At 48.8% G+C, this 23,592-nt stretch overlaps 1 protein-coding gene across 1 annotated transcript in view; it reads left to right on the forward strand.

The window, feature by feature from the left end:
• Impa2 (inositol monophosphatase 2) overlaps positions 1 to 23,592 on the forward strand; it is a 30,938-nt gene that overhangs the window by 3,915 nt on the left and 3,431 nt on the right. Inside the window, exons 2-5 of the mRNA XM_028856192.2 lie at positions 7,161 to 7,294; positions 14,112 to 14,216; positions 16,982 to 17,027; positions 18,804 to 18,912. Of these exons, the coding sequence (XP_028712025.1) occupies positions 7,161 to 7,294; positions 14,112 to 14,216; positions 16,982 to 17,027; positions 18,804 to 18,912 (394 nt within the window). The remainder of the gene's footprint in view (positions 1 to 7,160; positions 7,295 to 14,111; positions 14,217 to 16,981; positions 17,028 to 18,803; positions 18,913 to 23,592) is intronic.

Here is a 23,592-nt window from a genome sequence, read left to right on the forward strand (position 1 = left end):
AGGGTGGTGACGTCAATCTCCACAGTCTCCCTGTCTGCTTCGTCCCTGCCTCACATGCCCCTGTTCCCCAGGGTGAGCCAGTCTCGGGATCCCAGTCAGTTTTGCTGTCTCTGCTTGCTCCCAGCCACTGGTGTGTACTGCCAGATGTTTCTTTGCACTGGATGGAGGCTAGTCATAGAAGCATGCCAAAGGACCACAGAGGGGGTCATAACAGGACCGGAGAGGTAGGGACAGCTTCCTGAAAGATGTCACAGTTAATTTGTGTCTTCAAGAAGACTAGGTGATGGGCTCCGGAGGTTGGAGGGGAAGACAAAGGATCAAGGCAAACGTGCATATGAAGATGGCGTGGCTGAAATGGAGTACAGAATCCAGGAGCTGTGAGAGCCTCGGCCTGAGCCTGAGATGAGACCTGGAGGATCAACCACTGGGCATGAGAAAGAGAGATGCACACTTAACTAGCAGAGGCACTTGGCTTAGGTTGTCTGGTATTAAAGGAGATGCATACCTTTCTTTTTTGAGTTTGGGATTCAGGCTCCAGTGCCTTACGTCCACATTTTATATGTTAAACATTAACGGAGGGCTCTTCGGAGAGGGCAGGAAGTCATGCCAGGAGGTCTGGAAAGAACATGCCGTAGATAGTAACTGTAACAATTTTGTTTAAAGCACACACTCACTGGTAGAATTAGAATCTCTTAAGAATGAAGGGAAAAGAGTCATGGAAAAGGGCTTAAAAAATAACAGTCCACATTAACTTGTTGGTAGAATGATTAGAACCCCTAAGATTAAGGGGAAGGAGTCACGGGAAAGGGCTTTCGCTGGTACTCGGAATACACTCCCATCTCCCACTGCAGCTTAGCCACGCTACAGAGCAGGGTGGCAGGATTTCGAATCTTAGCACTTGTTGGAAAACATTCTATCACCTTCCCTCTCTGCGTGGGAAGACTTAGGAGTGAAAGTTTCTTTTGCATGCTTCCTTTTTGTGTTTTGTTTTTGTTTTTGTTTTTTAACATACAGAGCTAGCCCCAGAAACCAAACTTTTCTTTCTTTTATTTTTTAAATTTATTTATTATGTATACAGCATGTATGATTGCTGGCCAGAAGAGGGCACCAGATCTCATTACAGATGGCTGTGAGCCACCATGTGGTTGCTGGGAATTGAACTCAGGACCTCTGGAAGAGCAGTCAGTGCTCTTAACCGCTGAGCCATCTCTCCAGCCCCCAAACTTTTCTCAACCTCAGATATTTTTAGGCTCCTGTTCTACATTTGCATGTGATATGTGTGAAATAGGTTTCTGGCCTGGTTAGAAGCCATTACCTCTTGTCAGGTCTGTGTTCTTACAAACACCAGAGTGGTGGGAGTCTGGGAGTGTGTCGGTCAGCATGGGCACCTGGCCTGCCCTCTTAAAACAACTCTGTGGCTCAGATGCCACTGTTGCTGCAGACAAGGATGCTGTGGCTCAGGATCCCAAGTAGCTGGGGAACTCAGGCTCAGGTGTTAAAAGTAGCTTGTCCTCTCTACTCCATCAGTGAGAGGAGAATGGTACCAGCAAGATGGATGAGGTAAGTGCGTTTGTGGAGCTTCCCCATGTGTGGGTCCCCTGGGCAGATGCCATCCCGGACATGCTGCCTGAGGAGGCTGAGCTTGTCCTGAAGCTGCTCAGGGGAAAGGCTTGCTGCCTTGAGAAGCACACAGTCCAGGGAAGCGACAGTCAGTGCCCCGCCCCCAGTAGCCAAATGCTATGGCTACCAACCACTGGCCCACATAGCAAGACCCTGACTCCAAAAACAAGGGTGGGGCAGGGAAAGACATACACAAGGCTTAGTATGAGACCAGGACCTGACGGAGGGCATGAGCTGGGTCAGGGGAACACACCTGTCCCACTGTTGGAGGACACAGATGCATTCTGTCCCTGTGGCAGCTACAATAAAGCAAAGAAAAATGAACAGTTTGTTTAAAAGACCACGATACATGTCACCCCCCCAGTCTACGCTGCTCCCCTGTTATATAATCTGTAGTGAGGTGAGGCCTGGTGTGGATGGAAGCTTTTGGGTGGGTCTTAGTAACCAGCCCCAAGTTGCCCTCAGAGCCCCTGAGCTCCACACTCAGCTGTAGGCCTTTTGGGAGGAGAAAACCAAGCTTGTAAGTGTCCCTGAGGTTAGACATGGTGTCACAAGAGCACTTACTAAAGTTTTCCAGTGTGGTTAGAAGGCAGCTCAGTATACAACAGCAAGACGTCTTTATCTGCTCCGTCAACAAGTGTTCACGGCGGCCCTTCAGGTGTGGCAACCCATGCAGAGGCTCACACTGGCTCGTAGGAGGTGGACACAGAAGGGAGGGGGCCTCTGAGTGCCCTGGGGAGCCTGCAGGTTGCATTGTGTGCTGCAGTCCTGTGGAATGAATGCTGGTCTCTGTAGGAGGCCTCTTGTGGAAGGGGTGACTTTCTGGCTGCGTCAGAGGGAAGAGGTCTCAGTCACTGTTCTGTTGCTGTGAATGTAATTGGCCATCATAATCCCATAGGCACTGTTAGGAGGTGTGGCCTTGTGGAGTAGGTGTGGTCTTGTTGGAGGAAGTGTGTCACTGTGGAGGCGGGCTTTGAGGTCTCATGTGTTCAAGGTACCGCCCAGTGTTACAGTCTACTTCCTGTTGCCTGTGTATCATGTAGCAGCTCCTTCTCCAGCACCATGTCTGCCTGATGATAATGGACTAAACCTCTGAACATGTAAATTTTTTTTATAAGAATTGCCGCTGTCATGTGGGGCAGTGGTGGTGCACGCAGGTGGATCTCTGTGAGTTTGAGGTCAGCCTGATCTACAGAGCAAGTTCCAAGACAGCCAGAGCTGTTACATAGAAAAACCCTGTCTCAAAAAAAAAAAAAAAATCAATAAAATAAGAGTTGCTGTGGTCCTGGTGTCTCTGTCACAGCAATAGAAACCCTAACTAAGACGGACACCATGGCCAAGGCAACTCTTCTGAAAGAAAGCATTTCACTGGCAGCTTGCTTACAGGTTCAGAGGCTTAGTCCATTATCATGGTGTAAGCATGGCAGCATGCGTGGCCCTGGAGCAGTAGTTGAGAGCTACATCCTGATCCAGAGGCAGAGAGAGAGACAGAGAGACAGCCTGGCAGGGCTTTTCAAAACCCACCTACTCCAACAAGGCCACGCCTCCTAATCCCTGGAATCCTTTCAAACATTTCTACTCCTTGGTGACCAAGCATTCAAGTGTAGCAGCCTATGGGGCCATTCTCATTCAAACCACCACAAACCGAAAGCCTCACAGAAGGATGCCACCCTTAGAGCGGGAGCACGGGAAGGAGGCCGATGGACATGAGAGACAGGGCCCTACAGGCCTTTGCGAAGTGCAGTTAGTGTATGGCCCGGAGAGGGGCCCTGCTTGTGGGACCCCCGGGAGTCGAGGTTCTCTTCTTATGACTGCCCTTGCTGTCTTTAGCGAGGGTCACAAAAACTCCTGAAAGGGAGAAACACACTGAAGGGAGGCACAGTGTCTTTTTGAGGCTATGGCTCTGAAGGTGCAGGGGCGTCTCCATCCACACCCTCTACGCAGAGCTTACCAAGTCAGCAGCACAAGAGGGAAGTCAGGGGAATCTTTGAAGGCAGCTCTTCCTGAAACATGGGGGTCTGTTCCTAAGAGAAAAAGAGGAGATAGAAGTCGAGGCCAAGTCCAGAAAGCTGCCACACTCCTCCCTCGGGACCTTGGGCATCCAGGGTAGTGAGAGCCGTCTGCACTTTGTGGGGAGATGCGTGGCTAAGGAGGTACAGCTGGCTGGTTATGGTGGGGGCGGGTACCTAAGGCAGACCGAGTTTGGCTCTGAAAGCAGGACAGTAGACGAGGCCATGTTTTAGGAAGGCCCAGAGCATAGCCGGCCCCAGGCACATTGGAACCTTTATTAGCACAACCAGAGAAAGAGCCAAGAGGACAGATGCTGGGGTGGCCAGTGTTTGCACAGACATCAGTGGTTCTGTTGGAAGGAACGTGGTAGGAACCTCTCCAGGAGTCCATGTGCCTTTCTTCCATTCCCACGGCTCCATACTGGAGGGGAAAACAAGCAGCTAGATAAACATGTCAGGGAACCTCTGCTGTCATGGAGCTCATGTTGCAAAGAGAAGAACGTAGCAAACTCTACCTACGAGAGACAGCCACAGGTGGGGAGGAGGGCCAGCTAGAGGACCGGACTGTAAAGGCCCTGGGTAGGAGCATTGTGCTACGATCAGCAGGGAGACAGATGGAGGAGAGCAACTTGGTATGGTAGCCTGTGGAAGGTGAGGTGACAGGCTGGCCAGGGTCTGGCCGTGTAGCATTTGAGGGCCCTCTGGCAGCAGTGGGAAGCCACTGGGGAGTTTTCAGATCTTTGTCTTAAATCCTCCATCCAGCTTCTACATGGAGGCCACATGGGCGTGTAATTGGGCTGACTGGTCTCATGGCTGCTTCCTCTTTAAGCAGGTCCCAGGAGGCACTGGTTCAAAATGGACATATCTTTTTGCACACACACACACACACACACACACACACACACACACACACACACACCACTGCCCAGGGAGACTGTCCCAACCTCCTGGTGATCCTCCTTGCTCCGAGGTATGAAAACTGCCCCCACTCCTTACCATGATGGATCTTTCCAGAACTGTTGATCTCAGACCCCAACCCTGACCAAGCAACCAACAAGATCCCAGAAGCTCTGGTGCTGTGTGGCCTGTTAGATTCTTGAGAGGGTCTCTCTCCCCTGATTTTACTTTCTCCTGTCTCCCCCCACCACAGCAGACACATTACCCAGATACCTTTGCTGCACCCACACACTGAACCTCCCTCCCTGTGTAAAGTATACACACAGTGCCGAGTGGCCTGCCTGGACTGGCCCAGAGTTTGGGATTCCTGGACAATGTCAGGTTCTGTGTGAGCTAGACATGGAAGAGGGTTGAATTTATGAGTACCCGGGGAGGAGATTGGTTTGGCGAGAGATGCTGTGTGTAAATTGGTGTTGTAAGTGAATTAGCCTGGTGGTAATAGGCAGGATATTGCAAATTCGAAACAGGAAGCCCTGCATGCAGGATGTGAACGGTGGGAGCTGACATTAATGGACTTCAAATCTTTCATCATGCATATCTGTTATTTTTGCAGCCCAGATTAAAAAACAGCATCACTAAATAAAAAGCTGATTGACAGTAGCAGCAGGAAGTATAGTATAGGCAGGACAAAGAGAGAGAGACTAAGAAAAAGTGAGAGTGCTAGAGACAAGAGAAGCAAGATGTAAAGTACTGTAACATGAGCACGTGCAATATAGATTTATAGAAATGGTTAGTTAATGTAAATCTAGCTAGCAAGAAGCTGAGCCATTAGCAAACATTTAATTAATATAAGCTTCTGTGTGTTTATTTGGTCGAGTGCTTTGTGCTGGCGGACTGGAGAAAGTTCCAGCTACAGCAGTGCTAAGCTTTCAGAGCACAGTCAATTTCATCAGGTACCCCAAGTTGTCATGGAGTTGTAGCTTTTGTTTGTCTTCTGTTTTGTATTGCTTTGGTCTGATTTTTCTTTGCTTTATTTTCATTCTGGACATATGTTTATTTTTGCAACTATATGATAGAAGTTTTTATGTTTTTATTGCATATGAGCTCATGTTAAGAGCTTACCTTGAGTCTCAGATGAGATATGGACTTTGATTTTAATTAATTGTTAACAGCATCACCTCGGTAGGCTCATTATGGGATGGGTCAATTATGGGAAGGACAGTGAGGCAGAGAATAGGGACCGCTGGATGTCATGTTTCTGTTGGTTCTTTAAAATTCCATTTGTGGGCCAGATAGATGAGTCAGCGGGTAAAGGTACCTGCCACCAAGCCTGAGGACCTGAGTTTGATATCTGGGCCATGCCAGCTCCTGTAGATTTTCCTCTGACCTCCCTACGTACACTGTGGCTCATGCCCACACAGATGGCCAGACACACACAAAACGCCGAAGGGAAATGTAATTTAAAAGATTCTATTTACGACCCTCCTCCCCACGGAAGACCTCTCCACCTTGGCATCATTAGTACATAGTAGTATGGGCTCCACGTTGGCATCATTAGTACATAGTGTGGGCCAGGTAGTGCTTGTCAGATGCTACAGGCTAAGTGTCACATTGGGCACAGGGTGTCAAGTCTGAGTAGACAATCTGAGTAGTACTTTTTTTTTATTAATTTATTATATATGTGGGGGGGGAAGGATGTGTGTGTGTGTGTGTGTGTGTGTGTGTGTGTGTGTATTCATTCCATGATGCACATGTGGAGACCAATGGACAGCTTGGTGCCTGACTTCCCTCCTTCCACCTTTACAAAGATCCTGAAGATTGGACTCAAGTCATCAGGCCTGCATGGCAAGCACATTACCCCTTGAGCCAACTTGCCAGTCCTTGATGACACTTTCAAGAGAAATAAGTGGTTCGGGAAGGTAGCTAGTTGTGGAGAGAATAGGTCAGATTTCTTTGGGTTTCCTGATTTCACCACTTTTAGACAGACTTGGAGAAAACAGCCCCAGCTAGAACTGGAGGTGGCATTTTCTTCCACAAGCTGGAACTGATCCTCCTGAAGCATTCCGCGATGGACCGACTGCTCTGATTTCCTGTTTGGGTCTCTAGGGGTTCCTGGGACGACCCCAGGCCAGCAGAAATGGCCTTATAGTGGGTTCAATCCAGATGTGCTGGCGGCTTGCCCAGCTGTGGAGCCTGCGTCTGTGGTCCCTTAGCAGCCTCCAGTATCTTTGACGTGCCCCTAGGGGCGGCTGGTACTGTTCTGCACACAGCGGCAAGAGCCGTCCTTGGTTCCTGTGATACAGATCGGCTCTCGTGGGGATGTTTGTAGCCTGCCTTCACAGGCACGCCACATGTTCGTGTGATTCATAGAGTGAATCAGAGAAAGTTTTTACACACACATCTTGCAAATTTGAAATGTAGAATTGCAGGTCTGTCTTGGGAACAGAGTAAGGGCCCGTGGTTAAGGTTCCTCGAGGCCCTGGGAGCCAGGCGTGATATATTGAGTCAAGTGACGGGAGAGGGCAGCTGCAGGCCCTGGCCATAGCCAGCCAGTCCCCAAAGAGCAGAGGGCTGGGTGGGGGCTGGGGAGGAGGAGGCCCACGGTCCTCACTGCCTCCTGTGCTCTTCTTTCAGATCATCAGAAAAGCCCTCACTGAGGAAAAGCAGGTCTCGACAAAAACCTCCGCGGCAGACCTTGTGACGGAGACAGATCACCGTGTAGAAGACTTAATAGTTTCCGAGTTGCGAAAGCGGTTTCCTTCACACAGGTAAGGGCTCTCTTCAGGAGGTACGGACGCCCCAGTTACTCTACCATGGTCCAGCTGAGAGGGGCTGCCGCTTGTCACCGAGGGGCACATGGGAAACCCCAAGTTGCCAAGTCCAGGCCCTGATCCCTCATTTTTAGGGAAGAAAACTGATTGCTTCTGTTCTCTTTACGGTTTTCTTGACAACAATCCAGTCCTTATGGCTCCTTAGGAATATGGAAGAGCCTCTGCTTTTTTACATGTACATTAAAAATAATTTATTAGACTATTTTGTAGGTTTCCTTTCCAGGAATACTTAACATGTACAATCAATAAGTATGAGACTTTTGAACTAGTCATTTATTTTACATTGTACTTTATCTGTTGGCTCTAAAATATATTATAGTTCCTTTTCCAGACATAAGAGAACTTTTGGATTTTGAGTTTTTGGTTTTTGGTTGGTTTGTGTTAGTTTTTCATTAGCATATCTATAGCAGTGGGTTTCATTATATCATATTTATACATGTTTGTAATATATTTTGATCATATTCACTCCTCATTACCCTCTCTTACCCCCTTCCACCTCCTGGTGCTTCTCTTCCAGCTAGTGTCCTGGCCCTCCTCCTTGCATGTCTGTCTGTCTGTCCATCCCCCCTTCCCTCTCTCTCTGAACCAGTGAGTTTTACCAGACAGTTATTATAGAGTGAGGGGCTGTGGACCAGAGCCTGGGCAACTCTCCAGTGGTTACATCTGATGACAATGCCTCTCCTTCCTTAGCAACCATTAACTACCCATAGATCTTCAGGAAGGGGCTGGGTCTCAGGAGCTCCTCCCCATTCTGATCTATGGACTTAAACATCAGTGTTTAAAAGGCAATTCGACAGGCACAGCGTGTCCGTTTAGCAAAACAAAAGTAACTTCTCTGCTAGGATCTATGCCGTCCCCAGCCTCAATCAATTCCATGATACTGTACACAGTACCCTTCCTTCCTATAAAATGGGCCTCAAATCCAGTCAGAAAGTGGGCAGGCATGCTTTGCCTGGCACTTGATAATACACACACACACACACACACACACACACACACACACACCGCACACACACGCACACGCACGCACACACGCGCACACAGTGTCCACATACAACCATCAACAGTGTGATAGCCAGTACTGTTTGGGGGCCTTCAGGGACCTCCCTGGCTAACAACACCTGGAAAAGAGGTAGCCCACCCTGGCACTGGGTTTTCACTTAATAAACTTAGAGCTTTGGGGAAAACTTTATCTCAAACTTAATTTTTTTTTTTTTTTTTAGTTTTTTTTTAGAACTTTGTGCGAGTATATATGTGTATGTATGTTGGAGGTTCTAGTTCCAACCATACATGCTCAGAAACACTCCCTGACTCTGACTCCAGCGGGTTCTGTAAAAGTATGTCCTACTTCTGGAACTCAGACAGTGGTGACTCCCTGGCCACCCAGGGACGTCTCTTTAGGGCACAGGGTAAAATGTCAGCTGTGTAAGACTCTGTCTGCTGCCAGCGTTCGGTAGCACAGACACCCCTTGCTGGGGACAATGTCCATGGTGAGACCCAGGCCTTCACAAGGATGCCCTCCAAAGGCCGGAGTTCTTCATCTTCTTGGGCCATCCTCTTTTCCTTAGAATAGTTAAAGTATTTACTCAGCATTTGCACATAGCTCTAGCAGAGCCATGGGCTCTAGAGTAAGAAGACTATAGAACAGCCCCTTCCTGGCCCCTGGTTTCTGCAGGAAGGATCTTCAGGGCCTCCCTTTTCTTTCTCCTGTGACATCTCATAAAGATGCTGAACTTGTAAAATGGGATCTGCTGCGGGCCGCAGGAAGATATCATAAGAACTCAGCTGGTTATGGCAAAGTCACTACCTGGAGGGATCAGGGAATTCCTCCAGAGGAAGCCAAATCCCAAGGAGTTTTTGGTGTTATTTGGCTTGTTACATATCAGCTGTATTCTGTTATGAAAATCATGTGTGACTTCATAGTTTTCCCAATTGACTTTTTCCTAAGAAGAGCTAACAGTGTGGACTGATAACTCTCTGGACATACGCATTCCAGGTATTTGGAGAACAGCCTCAGGAAAGCTTTCTCTGGAATCAGATGTCTCCCTTAGCCACTTTCAAGGACTAGCAGTGATATGCTAACCGGTCATTAGCACTCAATTGACCTTCTCTTTTACCACTCCCATTTTGGGTTGTTAAAGAAAGCCTGGTGGGGGCTGGAGAGATGGCTCAGAGGTTAAGAGCACTGACTGCTCTTCCAGAGGTCCTGAGTTCAATTCCCAGCACCCATGTGGTGGCTCACAACCATCTGTAATGAGATCTGCACCTCTTCTGTGTACATAATAAATAAATAAATCTTTAAAAAAAAAAAAAAGAAAGAAAGCCTGGTGGTCACTGCCGGAGGAAAATTCTTACCTGCCTCTATGACCCTGTAGAATTCAAGCCTGGTGACCTTGCTCAACCAGGGGCTTGATATAACTGGATTCTGGGGAGAACAGAGAAGAGAAGAGAATGGAAAAACTAGATGGGTAAGAACTTGAGAGGAACAAACTGAGATGGGGAAGAACTAGATTGAAGGGCTAGAAGAGAGTACTAGAGGAACGAGATGGAAGATGAGGAAGAGTCAGATGGGAAAGTCCTAGCTGGGTAAGAACAAGGTGAAAAGGACCTAGATGAGGCAGAATTAAGACGAGAGAGTTAAGATAAGTTAGATAAGTTAAGATAAGTTAGAGGGAGCAGTAGATAAACAGAGAGAAATCAGGCAAGAAAGGAGCTAGGCACGAGAACAGAACTGAAGCTGTGTATAAAGGATGTTATGCCAGAGGAATTAAAGCAAGTGGACTATAGAGCTCGGTGTGCTGAGATTCTATTTCCCGAAAATAGTCCTCGCCATTAATAGTTCTCTCTCCTGAGTCCCTGGGATGTATAATATTAAGGCTGCTCCTGCTACTATTATACAAGAGGGATCGTGGCTCCTGGAGTTCTGGGTGTTGATTATTCAGGTCTGGCTGTGTATCTGTGCAGCCATGGGTGACAAAAATACATATGGTAGCCTCCTCGGAGTCTGTTTGGGACATGATAGGCGTCACCCGTTTTCCCCCTGTGGATAAATGAATGAATTAAAGAACAAGTTTTGGTTCAAATACATACATTCTTTCACTGATTTTTAGTGTTCTCTTTGGGGAGGTGCATCACATTGAGCCCATGGCCTGAGCATGCTACACAAGTTTCCAGCCACTGAGCTAAACCCCCAGGCCCCAGTTTGAGCTTCTTAAAGTCTACTTGTAATTCAAGAACGTGAAAAGAATTTATCACTAGTTTGCTTTACTTCCTGAGAAGAAAAAGTGCTACAACAATCAATCAGCTGTGAAGAGACACCGTGACCACTGGCAACTCTTATAAAAGAAAACATTTAATTGGGGCTGGCTTACCGTTTCAGGGGTTTAGTCCATCATTCTGGCAGGGAGCGTGGCAACATGTTGTCAGCAAAGTGCTGGAGAAGGAGCTGAGAGTTCTACATAGGGATCCGTAGGCAACAGGAAGAGAGACACTAGGCCTGGCTTGAGCTTTTGAAACCCCAAAGCCTACCCCAGTGACACACTTCCTCCAGCAAGGCCACACCCACTCCAGCAAGGCCACACCCACTAATCCTTCTAAGTAGTGCCACTCCCTGATGACTAAGCATGGCCCATAGGGACCATTCTCATTCAGACCACCACAGAGTTTATTGGCTCCAGAGCTTCTCTGGTGGAGTTCATAGGATCTTTTCTGCATAGAATCACATCATCTACAGATAGAGCTACCTTGATTTTTTTCATTCCCGTTTTTTAACCTTTGTATCTTTCTCTTGTCTTACTGCTCGACCTATGACTGAACACTTCATCGAGTAAGAATGGAGAGAGCGGTGGCTCCTTCCTTGACGTGTTCCAGGATTTAGAGGAAAAGCTCAGTTTTCAGTATTGAGCGTAACTCTGCATATAGGTTTGTCATGCATACTTTTCGTTTTTGAGGTTTATGTCATCCATTCCTAGTTTCTTCAGGACTTTATCGTGAACTTTGTCAAATGTCTTTTTTGTATCTACCAAGCTGGTTTCCCTCCCTAAGTCTGTCTGTATGATGTCTTCTATCCTGAAGTCTGGTCATATGGAGTCTTACATGACTTGCAGTGTTGAACCAGCTTTGTGTCCTAAGAAGAAGGCAGCTGAGCTGTGATGTAGAATCTTCTTAGTGTGTTCTTGACTCATTTGCAAGTACTTTGTGGTGTGTTTTTGCATCTCGTTGTCCTTGTTTTTTCTGTCTTTATCCAGTTTGGGTATTATTTAGATAAAACTGTTGAATTGTTTAGGCAATACTGACTTGGTAGATTGGTGCTGTTCTCTCCCTGCTTATAGAACAGTTGAGAAGTGTCGTCATTAGCTCTTCCTTAAAGGTGTAGTACAGTCAGTCGGATCCATTGCTTGGATGTCAAGAAAGTCTCAGTGTAGTGGGCTGGAACTCATGTAACAGCTGTCGAACTCACAGATCGCTGCTCTGCTGAGTGCTGGATTAAAGCGTGCGACTTTTATTTGTGGGAGACTTTAAGTTTCTGCTTCAGTTCCATTGCTTGTGATGGCCTGTGCACCTTGTTTGTGTCTTCTGGTTTTAATTTCGGTGGATTTATACTTAGAAATGTGTGCGTTTCTTTTAGATCTAAGCTGGAGTGTTCTGTGATCTGGATTTCACTGGAGTCTGTTCAACAGCTCCTTTTTCATCATCTCTAATTTTATTAATTTGCATTTCCTGTGTGTTCGGATAGGGACGTGTCAGTTTGTTAATGTCTTAAAGGAATGAGCTGTTTGTTTGATTCCGTGTTTTGGTCTCTTCATCTCTCATTCATGGTGGTGACCTGTCCCTGATACAAACCCTGTAGTCATCCGTAGCCTCTTGAGTGACGCATCCAAGATAGTGAGGTTCTCTCGAGCTGGAGGAGAGGACGGTGGCTTGGACAGCTGCTCAGTGTCCCTACTGCCTTCTGCCCCCTCGAGGTCATTGTAACCTGGTGCCCTGTGGTGTACCCAGCACACAGCAATAGCTGCTGAATGCATCAGTCAACCAGAACATAAGCAGGGTCCTTGACAGAGGAAAAGCACATTCCCGCCACCAAAGCTGGACATTGGTGCCCAGTCATCTTCCCAGTGTGCTTTCCCCTGGACTCCCCTCTGAGCCAGCTGGTGGACACGGGGCTGCAGGTCGGGGAGACAGGACCAAAGAGCATCAGTCAGCTCCTTTGTGGGCTGAAGAGACAGTCCTGGAAAAGAAGAAAGTCTCAGAAGCAGACGGCTGTCAGAATGATAATGGAGAGCTGGTTACAGCTCTGGACTCAGGCATGTCTTTTTACCACTTGTGACTACCTGGTGCTGGTGCTGCATTCATAGGCTTGGGCACCTGTTCCTTGGATGTGTTTTTAAGAGTATGCTATGTTTTCTGGGGACTGGAGAGATGGCCCAATGGTTAAGAGCACTGACTGCTCTTCCAGGGAGCCCAGGTTCAATTCTCAGAACCCTCATGGAGCTCACAACTGTCTGTAACTCCAGTTCCAGGGGATCCAATACCTTCACACAGACATACATGCAGGCAAAATACCAATGCACATAAAATAAAATTTAAAAAAAAAAAAAACCAACAAATTTTATATATATACATAAAGAATACAGGATGTTTTCTTTAGAAACGTAACTCTAAGACACTTTAGATAAAGTCAGGTAACTACAGAGGACAGTTCCAAAAATGATGTGACTCCTTAATTCTTTGACCAAGAAAAGTGGCAGAGAGAATGCCACATTCAATGTCACCTCAGTGGGCCGGTTCTGTCCAAGCCCATGTGTGGGTAGAAAAGAAGGCGTAGCTGCTTCCCTGCCTTTGGCCCAAGCAGCTAGGGCTTGCTGGCCCCCATTTCTTTTAAAGTCTGGCATTCCCTTCCGCACAGGTTCAGCTTGAGATGTTGATTCTGGCTCCTAGTAGGACAGAGAGCACACTTGTGGCTGGGCAGTGGTGGCCCACACCTTTAAACCCAGCACTCGGGAGGCAAAGGCAGGCGATCTCTGTGAGTTCGAGGCCAGCCCGGTCTACAGAGCAGATGCTAGGACTGTGTTACACAGAGAAACCCTGTCTGGAAAAGCCGCAAAAAAAGAAAAAAGAAAAGAGAAGGAGCACACTTGTGAGGGTAGTTACGGGAGCCTTATTTACAGAGGGCCGTGTTACAAAGGGGCCATCCCAGAACCCCCTGCCAAGAACCTCTCAGCTGAAGGAAGACAAGCCAGTGTGGCCCTGAAGGAGCATGTCAAAGAGGCCACCACGAGGACAGGAACCTGCTTCAAGCCTCAGGACAGGAAGGACATGAAGCATCCTGATAACCACACTGCTCCCTACTTTGTCCCTTATTTTCTCCCAAAGGGAGGCAGAGACCAGGGAGGGAAGGGTAGAGGGTCACCTGTGGTGACGGGAAATGTAGGCGACAGTTACTCTTCCATGGCCCGGGTTCTGCTCTGTCCGCCAGCATGACCTCTCTAGGCCACTGCTGCAGAATTGGGAACCAAGTTTTGCTTGCCAATCTGCGCTCTTTCAGGTGCTCTGTTCTCCTCCATCTCTGCCCGGCCTGCTCTGCTTCCCTGTGTGCCTCCAAAGCTGTCACAGAGAAAGTCACTCTGGTTTGGGGGGGGGAGGCAGAGGGGGGTGTTTTGGGACTGGGACTGGAACCCAGAGCCTTGTGCCTGCTACAGGCACACTCTTGCTGAATGTTGGACATTGACTCAGGCTGAGCCCCCTGCCCCAGCAGGTTCATAGCAGAAGAGGCCACAGCCTCAGGGGCCAAGTGTGTGCTCACCCACAGCCCAACCTGGATCATCGACCCCATCGACGGCACCTGCAACTTCGTCCACAGGTAAGGAGGGGCTGGGCACTTGCCAGCTCGGGGCTCCATGGGCCTCTCAGTTTCCTTTTCAATAACCTAAGTTCTGAAGACATATATGTATAGTAGGTGTCTGGTCTTGTGAAAGAGAATCAAATCTTGACATTTTAAAAAGGTTTTCTACTAGGCGATGGTGGCACACACCTTTGATCCCAGCATTCAGGGAGGCAGAGGCAGGTGGATCTCTGAGTTCAGGACCAACCTGGTCTTACAGTGTAAGTTCCAGAACAGACAGGGCTGCACATAAATACCCTGTTTTGGTGGTGGTGATAGAGGTTCCATTTGTGACTCTAAAGAATACAGAAGAAATTTTCCTTTTAAAAATATTTTTTGCCAAGCATGTAAATAGGTACATCTCTGTGAGTTCTGGTCCAGCCAGGGCCATATAGTAAGACCCTATCTCGTGTGTGTGTGTGTGTGTGTGTGTGTGTGTGTGTGTGTGTGTGTGTAGGTATGGTAGCATATAACTGTAATCCCAACACTTGAGAGGTAGAGACAGAGGAGAGTCAGAAGTTCAAAGCCAGCCTGAGCTACATTGAACCTCCCTCCCCCTTTTAAGTATTTATTTATTTTTTTTTTGCTAGTACAAGCCTATAATCCAAAGGTCAGGATGGGATCACAAGTTTGAGAGCTGCTTTTCCCTATACTTAAATATTAATTGCCTATAGATGAAGCTAATTTAGAAGATTATTTACAGTTATAAGACATTGACTTGGGTTGAAGAACAGCTGCTTTGAGAAGGTGCCCCTAGAAAAGAGGTGGAGTTAGGAAAGGAAGCCTAGGGCTACTGAGGGACGGAGCCAGGATGTGCCAATGAGATTGGAGAGTCACTCTGGGCGGGGCCAAGCCTGTGACTGCAGCAGACAGGGCTTGTGGGAGTGAAGGCTGAAGAGCGACCTGGAGGTCACTGGCAGTGACGGGTATGGGAGCTGTGTATCCTTGTCCAGAGCCGTGTAGGAGGAGCCAAAGACCCAGAGGTACTTTCAAAGGTGGCGTGGCTTCCAAAGAGGGCAGGTATTTTAACTTACCATTCCCTGGAGACACTCCTGTGTGGCCAACGCTTCCCCACTCCCAGGCCCGCACTCAAAGGTTATGCACACACTCTGTTGAGTAGGAAAGGCGAGCAGAGCCGGGTGCCTAGCTCTCTGGCCCTTGTCAGCTAGCCTCCATGCCGTGCTTACATGCAAAGTAGTTCCAAGTGCAGGTGAAGTATGACCGCTGTGTGGTGACTGTTACCTTGAAAACTCAGTCACGCATCAACAAGGGGACCCTTTCAATGCTGGGGAGCAGCGTCATCTGCTGCCACCAGGCTGGCACTCCACTGAAGCCTAACCCCCCCCCCAGTCTGTTTTGCTGGGGGGGGGCACCTCTCACTTCTGGTTTGTCATCCAAGGGACTCAATCCCAGGGATGCAGCAGCGTCTATAGCACGGTCCAGCTGAAGGCCACGTGTTCATGTTAAGGCCTTCCGTGGCTCTGGTGCCCTTGGGGTCTCGAGTACTTCCTAATCTGCAGCCCTCAGGGGGAATCGGGCTGGAAAGAGGGTCCTCTGAGAAATAGGCTCTGATATTGACCCGGAAGTCCTGGTATGTGACGGCCACAGCTGCAGCCTGTGACCTGAGCCATCAGAAAGCTTGCGGCGCTGGGCCCATTGCCAACCTGACTGAGGGAAAGCTCTGAGGAGCCTGCCTAGGGAGCAAGCAGCCTTGGCCTTGCCTTTCGGGGTTCCTGCACAGGATTCTGCTCGCGGTCGGTCTGGGTTGGTGTTTTTTTTTTCCCTGTGAGTTAACAGTGCTTGGTTCTGTTTCCTTGCCTCCTTCCTCTTTGTCAGCTCCTGTGATCTTTACAGAAAGGAGAGATTATTTTGAGACCCAGGGACAAGCTGACAGAACTAAAGCCACAGTCCTATAAACCATCCCTCTACCACTGGCTCACCCTGCTGTTGTCTGCCGGGAGCTCAAGCAGGAGACCGGATGGGGGTGGGGGGTGTTAGTACTGCTGAAAGGTTGTGTCTGTGTGGCAGCTGTGGTCAGGGAAGGTGGGGGTCTGTGACGTCATCTACTGGGTCCTCCACATACATCCTCAAACAGGGATTGGCCATCATCAAAGTCTCTACCTGCTTAGGTTGCCGAGAGCCAGGAGTGTGGTTGTTAAAATCATCCCTAATTAGTAGTACGTGGTTATTGTTACATTGTATCAGTCTTACCAGGGCTTTCCAGTGGTCATTGTTACATTGTATCAGTCTTACCAGGGCTTCCAGTGGTCATTGTTACATTGTATCAGTCTTACCAGGGCTTTCCAGTGATCATTGTTACATTGTATCAGTCTTACCAGGGCTCCAGTGGTCATTGTTACATTGTATCAGTCTTACCAGGGCTTTCCAGTGATCATTGTTACATTGTATCAGTCTTACCAGGGCTCCAGTGGTCATTGTTACATTGTATCAGTCTTACCAGGGCTTTCCAGTGATCATTGTTACATTGTATCAGTCTTACCACTGGCTTCCAGAGCCCTGCTGTTGCTTCAAGTTAGCAGTCTTACAAGCGTGGCTAGCTAAGTCTGTTTATACTGGAAGCTGTGAGTGAAACTGGAAGGTCATTTTGAAAGTCAAACCCAACCAGAGTGCAGAAAGGTCCCTGTGTCCTGGAGGGGAGCCTTCACACAACCACACACACGGCTTCTGAGAACTGGTATCCCTACGTCATGTGTAACCCGAATTCCGTCCGTCTTCCCTTGCAGATTCCCAACTGTGGCAGTCAGCATCGGATTTGCTGTTCACCAGGAGGTAATGTGACCCTGCTCACTTGGTTTCAGCCTCTGCATTGCCCTTTACGTGTGCCTTAACCATGACTAGTACATTCAAGTATGTGTTTCTCAAATCCAAGGATGTAAAGAACCACAGGCAGATTTTTGTAGGGGTGTGGGTTGCGGGGCTTATCTCCCAGGCTGGGCTGCCTCTTGTTTTTTACTGGGGTCTAGTCATAGCTGCTATGGAAAGTGATGTTCTGAGCAGATGGTCAGAATGAGTCTCCATCTGACCCCGAGAGCGTGTGATCTAGTCACAAACAAGGGAGCTCCTATTTTGGGATGACATTTTTTAATCTCAATATTCTATTCTTCTTTCCCTCCTGGCTATTAGTATGAGAACGTGGCCCCGTCAGGATTCCCAGAGACTTTCTGAACTAAGCCATAGCATAAGACCTGAAGGAAAGGCAGGGGGTGGAGGCTTATGTAGGAAGATGGCCAGAGCCTTAATTTCTTGTAATAGTATGAGCAGAGTTGGGGCTCCATGTCTTCTGTAACTGGCCCCCTTCAGAACAGCATAGCATTGCCATCCTCAGTATCAATATACATTCCCCGCATGGGAACAAGAGTTTGCACACACCTCAAAATTTAATATTGCCAGTTGGGTAAGGAATTGATGAGCCATTGGTTTCTCTGTTCGATGTTGTCACGGAGACCAGCGAGCATGGATTTTCTCCCGATCACCAGCTTATTGTAATAAGAGTCAGGGTTGCCAGGAAAGAAGATTGGGGGCCACAAAGGTCAGCCAGGTCCTCGGCACGGCTGAGCCCTAGTGTTATGTCCTGTATGTGTTTCTAGTTACAAAGCACAAGAATACTTCCTTTAGTCGTGGGCCAACCTAGGAAGCAACTCTCACTTCCCACCGGCCCACAGGACATTTCCCTTGAGCTGGGGCCTCATCACAGGTGGCCAAGACCCACACAGTTCTGATAGCTAGATGTGGGTATCATCTTGTAGCCAGAGTCCTGGGGGTGGAGGTGGGGGCGGCGGCAAGTAAGTCTTGCGAGAGAGCCACACACTGTTGGGAAGTCGCCTCTGGAAATAAAGCCTGTTCTATGGGCTGGGTATCCATTTCTGGGTGGCTAAGCTTACCTCAGGGCTACCTAAGACTCTGCTGAGGCATCCTGACGTCCCTAAAGATGGGCACGTGGCACCTGATACCACGCATGGGGGGTATTAACTCCAGGTGGTGAAAAGCAAGCGGAAGAGGAAACCGCAGTGCTGGGCGGGAGGCTTGTCCCTTCCATGGTGGCCTCTACTTGTTAAGAGGCTTTGTCTATTGTCGCTGGTGATTCTGCTGCACAGGGACCCTCTCTGGGCAGTAGCCACACTCCGTAGGGCTGTTCATGGGTTCCTGGGTCTGTTGGCTCTATGAGTGTATGCTCAGCTCTTCTCACACCAGCAACCTGGAAAAAGCTTAAGGTGTTTTTTCAGTCAGTTAGTCTTTTTGCCAGAGCGAGCTGGGAGAGAAAGCAGCCATTCTAAAGAATGAAACTTTCACTACTTTATTATGATAACTTTAATATAGTTTTATTGGTGTTAATGCAGTTTTAATATGTTCACCTAAGAAACGGCTGGCTTTCATATCCAGGTGTAGTTTGAAGTTGGCTTTTCTCCATTCCCTTTTGGAAGGCAGTTTCTGTCCCCTTGTCAGGGGACTGGTTCCAGCTCTAAGAGGAGCCTTCACCGTGTTTAGATCGCTGTTACTTCTGGGTCGAGGAGTGACGTGCGTTCGCTTTCTTCCTGCCCCTTATAGCTGGAATTCGGAGTGATTCACCACTGCACAGAGGAACGGCTGTACACCGGCAGGCGGGGCCAGGGCGCCTTTTGCAATGGCCAGCGGCTCCAGGTCTCCAGGGAGACAGGTGGGGTTCATTCAGCTCATCTCAGGTTGATTCAGATAGAGACAGGTGAATGGGAAGTGTCACAGACTGGGGCAGCGATCGAGAGGTCTAGCTCTTTTTAGGGGATGCCACGTCCCTAGGGGAAATGGACACAACTTATTCTGTGTAGTGGCAATGCCCGAGTGGTCAGGAGCTTTGAATGCGTTATTATGTCCTCTTGTATCTGTCTTTAAAGTGGCAGTTAGTGGTTACAGTTTGGTCCTGGTGGGACTAAGAGAGCAGCCAAGGCCGAGGGCCTGCAGAGCATCCCAGCACAGCTCCGCGGTACCCATGGCCACAGCCATTCGAATTTGGTCTCTGACCTGGGTGTTAGAAGGGTAAGCGTGGTGGGGATGAACTAGGTAGAGAAGCAGTGTTTGCACGTGCTCGGTCCTACCACCAAGATTATGGCTGTCAGTGTACGGGTTCAAGGACATTCGTTGACTTGTGGGAGCTACCCTGTGGAGCTGCCCGCCACTAACAGTGTGCCAGCTGGGGGTTCTCCCGCCTCCCTTTGTCCCACGGTGACTAAACTCATATCATTTGTGTGCGTATAGGACAGGTAGGGCGAGCAACAGAGAGATGCCAGGATTTTTGTGTATGTTGGCGAGGTGGAGACATGGCAGTGTGCAGATTTGGAGGAGAAGAGAAAGGAGGGAATCTGGAAGAGAGGCAGCTGTGGGAGAGGAAGACTTTAAAAGACCCTGCGCTGTGGCCATGGCCACGGCCACGTAGTTGAGTTTGGAAGGGTAGTGAGAGCTGGGAATGGAACTGGGGATGGAGTGCCTGCCCCACGTGCCTCCCTCGCTCCGCAGCACTGGGCAGGACATGGGTGACAATCCTCTGCTCTCAGCTCACTTGGTGTCAGAGGCTGCTTGCCATAAAGTGTCCCAGAGTCAGTCCTTGCTTGCTGTTTACTGATCCTGGCATCCGTGCCCAGGTGACAGCACTTGGCTCCCGGCCTGTCTGCCGCCTTTGAGAGCCTCTTCTCTGTGCCCACCGCGGGTTTATCTTTTCACAGTTCCTTCCCATGCACCCCTTCCGCCCTGTGTCCCACTGTTCCATCCTCCCTAGTTAACGCTGGTGTCCCTCGCCAGCCTCGTCACCATCAAGGGCAGCACGAGCCCACTGCCCTCCTGGGTGAAGGCACTGCGTGTGGATGTGCTCATAGGCCTTTGGAGAGCAGTTGTGAGAGTCAGACGTGGACCCAGAACAGAGGGAGGGGAACTCACGGGGACCCTGTGAGGCACCCCCACAGGACGATTGGCCAGTCAGTTCTCTGACCCGAGAGTGGCCAGGAAAGAGTCCCTGCCCCATGTCTCCCTCTGCCCCGGTTTAGTTTGGCTGTGGAGTGGTTTTAATGCCAGCCATGCTGGCAGATGGCACCGGGCCAAGCCTCGCTGGGAAAGGCAGGGCGAGGAAGCCAGCCATTAAACATGCTCGGGTGAACTTTGCTCCAGATTTCATTTGATATAACCCGAACTATTCACACACCCGCTTCCTGGTTGGCTGCCTTCACAGTTCATCCGGTGGTGACTGCAGGCTCGGGTAGATCCACCCACCTCTGCTCTGGCACCTCCTAACCGCACAAGGGTGAGACTTAGTCAGACTTTCACATTACCGGGCCCCAGAAAGTACTGGGGACCGGGTACAAAGAAACCACTGCCCCTAAAGGCCTCCCACCTTCCTTCTGCACACTGCCACACTGTCCTCACCTGGCCACAGCACGCTTGTGACTCTTCAGTCCGATGTGCCGTTCTCCGCTCTGGTCACAGGCGTCAGTGTTCTGGGCAGGATGCAGATGAGCATCCTGACTCCTGAGGTGCCACCCCGAGCAAGTCAGGTGACCTCTCAGAACTCAAGCTGGCATGCTCAAAAGCAGCTTCAGGTGGAAGAGTGAGTGAGTTGTGGAAGCCGGGTGTGAGCTTGGAGGACTTTAATTCCAGGCCTTTCAGGGCAGAAGCAGGTGGATCTGTGTGAGTTCAAGACCATCCTGGTCTGCATGGCGAATTACAGGACTACCAGAGCCACATAATAGGGAGAGAACCCATCTTTAAAATGATAAAATAAAATAAAGCTGTGATTGTAGGTAGCAGGGGTGTGGTGGTGCGTGCCTGTGATCCAGCACTTGGGAGGTACAGCAGGTCTGAAGTCTTTAACTGTTGGGAAAGATACAAGTTTTCCAAAGTTCTCTTCTTTTGTTTTGATGTTTGAAACCAGCTCTCAGTGATGTAGACCAGACCTGCCTTAAATTCGCCTCCAGCTCTGGCTGCTCAGTGCTGGATCACAGGCATACACTACCACCCCAGCACAAGTGCTCCCAAATTCCAAGCCCTACTTGAATTTATATCTGCTGATGTTGGTAATTTGTGGGCTCACTTTTTCTCTTCCAAATACTCAAGTCATAATAGTTTTAGTTTATCAAAATCCTCTGGCAGCTGGGTGTGGAGGTGTACACCTTTAATCCCAGCACTCCGGAGGCAGAGCCAGGCAGATCTCGGAGTTTGAGACCAGCCTAATCTACAGAGTGAGTTCCAGGACAGCCAGGACTACACAGAGAAAACAAAACAGAGCAAAAACTCTATTCTTATGGGGGCTGGAGAGATGGCTCAGTGGTTAAGAGCACTGAGTGCTTTTCCAAAGTCAGGTTCAATTCCCAGCACCCACGTGGCAGCTCACAACTGTCTGTAGCTCCAGTTCTAGGGAACCTGATTCCCTCATATGACATACATACAGGCAAAACACCAATGCAAGTGAAATAATATTTTCTTTAAATCTTAAAAAAAAAAAAAAATTCCACCGGGCGGCCTTTAATCCCAGCACTCAGGAGGCAGAGCCAGGGGATCTCTGTGAGTTCGAGGCCAGCCTGGTCTACAGAGCGAGTTCCAGGACAGGCACCAAAGCTATACAGAGAAACCCTGTCTCAAAATAATAATAATAATAATAATAATAATAATAATAATAATAATAATAATCCTCTGGCTGCTTGCCTCCTTACTGTAAAGGTTATTTCCAAAGAAAAATCTACATATAGTTCAAGATCTGATGCATTTGATAATATGCTCCATAGTTATGAAGGACACCTGCCGTTTTCCTGCTGTGTGTGACAGGAGAACTTCGTGTCTATTCCCGCCAGCTGGGATGGTGAGGCCACGGACCACTTTGGTGGGGACCCCCACGTCCCATGCTTGCCGTTGTCCGCTGAGCGCGCAGGGCAGCGTAGTGAGGAGGACACCCGCATCCCGATGTGATGGGGGAGATGCTGACGGAGCAGCCATTGGAGAGTGATGAGAACCAGGCTCTAGAGTAACGTCCTAGTTGACCCCTCGGGACGGGTTCATGAGAACAGTGTCGCCTGACTTCCTTGTGTTCATTGCAACTTATCATTGGCCTTTTGCTTGTAAGTTTGTTTTTCTGGCCATAAAATCCAAGGCTCGCCTCTTCTGTGTCGAATGTCTGACATGTCCCCATGGGGCACTGGCAGATAGTGTTGGTGAAAGTGAACAGTTCAAAACTGAATTTCTTTTTAAGACGGGTCAGTCGCACTGCGTAACGCAGACTGGGAACTCGGCCTTCCTGCCTCTCCCTTCTGAATGCCGGGGTTACAGAAGTGCCACCATGCCTGGTGACAGCTTCATTTTCTTCCGCTTGTAAAGGATGTTGGTGTTTCTTCCTGGATGCACCTTTTGGTGTTTGGTGGTTTTAGAGGGGTTTGTGGGGTGTTTTCTGTGTTTTGTCTCTAGACTGCCCTAGTTTTCTTGAGGTAGACTTCAGAGCCCAGTCAGCTCTCCTGGGGATGTGGTTCTCTGATTGTTTCAGATCTCTTTTTACATCAAACGTATTCTTGAATTATAATTGCCAGTATTTGTGTTTCTTAACTCTACCGTTTGTGCTCTGTCTTGGGGGACATCGATTATAGGATGTCCTTTCCTTACAAATCTGTTACATGCAGATGTCTTCATGGTCCAGAAGAGGTCATCTAGTCTCCTGAAGCTACAGCGGTTTCCAGCCATCCAGTGTGGGTGCTGGGAACCAAACTGTGGTCCTCTGGAAGAGAAAGAAGTTTAATCACCGAGCTAGCCTCTAGCGCCTAGTTTATGTTCTTTTTATTCGCTATCCAAAATATTTTCAATTTTTCCCCCTAAGCTCTGTGCCCTCTAATTTTGAATTTTGCTGTTTCTCAGGCTATTTCTACTTTATGGGCTGGTTTTCAAGTGTTCTCTTTGGGACTGTTGAGATGGTATCCTGTTCTTGTTTTCCCTTTCATAGTTGTGTGTGGGATTCACCGTGGTTTATTGTAGTAGTAACAAGAGCTTGACTGTATAGAAGAGGAGCGAGGGGGTCTGGGATGTGGAAGACTGTTTTGGATGTGTTACATACCCAGACAGAATAAGGCCTGCCAAGGAAAATAACAAGGTCGAGGCGGTTTGCCGCTAGTCATGGGGTAGCTGAGGTTTCCACCAGAACATCTCTAGTGTGCTTCTATCCTGTCTGCCGTGGGGCCTGCTGAGGTAGGACCAGCTTGGCATAAAAGGACAGATTGCCCCTGACTTCCTCCCCAGTGAGTCTCAGTCATGTTCCTGACCCACAAGCCAGGCTCTCAGCTCAGGTACGGTCACCCCATCGCATATCTGGGCCCTGGGTGTGAGCACTTCTATGGCC

Source organism: Peromyscus leucopus, chromosome 19, assembly GCF_004664715.2.
Source record: "Peromyscus leucopus breed LL Stock chromosome 19, UCI_PerLeu_2.1, whole genome shotgun sequence".
Lineage (NCBI taxonomy): Eukaryota > Metazoa > Chordata > Mammalia > Rodentia > Cricetidae > Peromyscus > Peromyscus leucopus.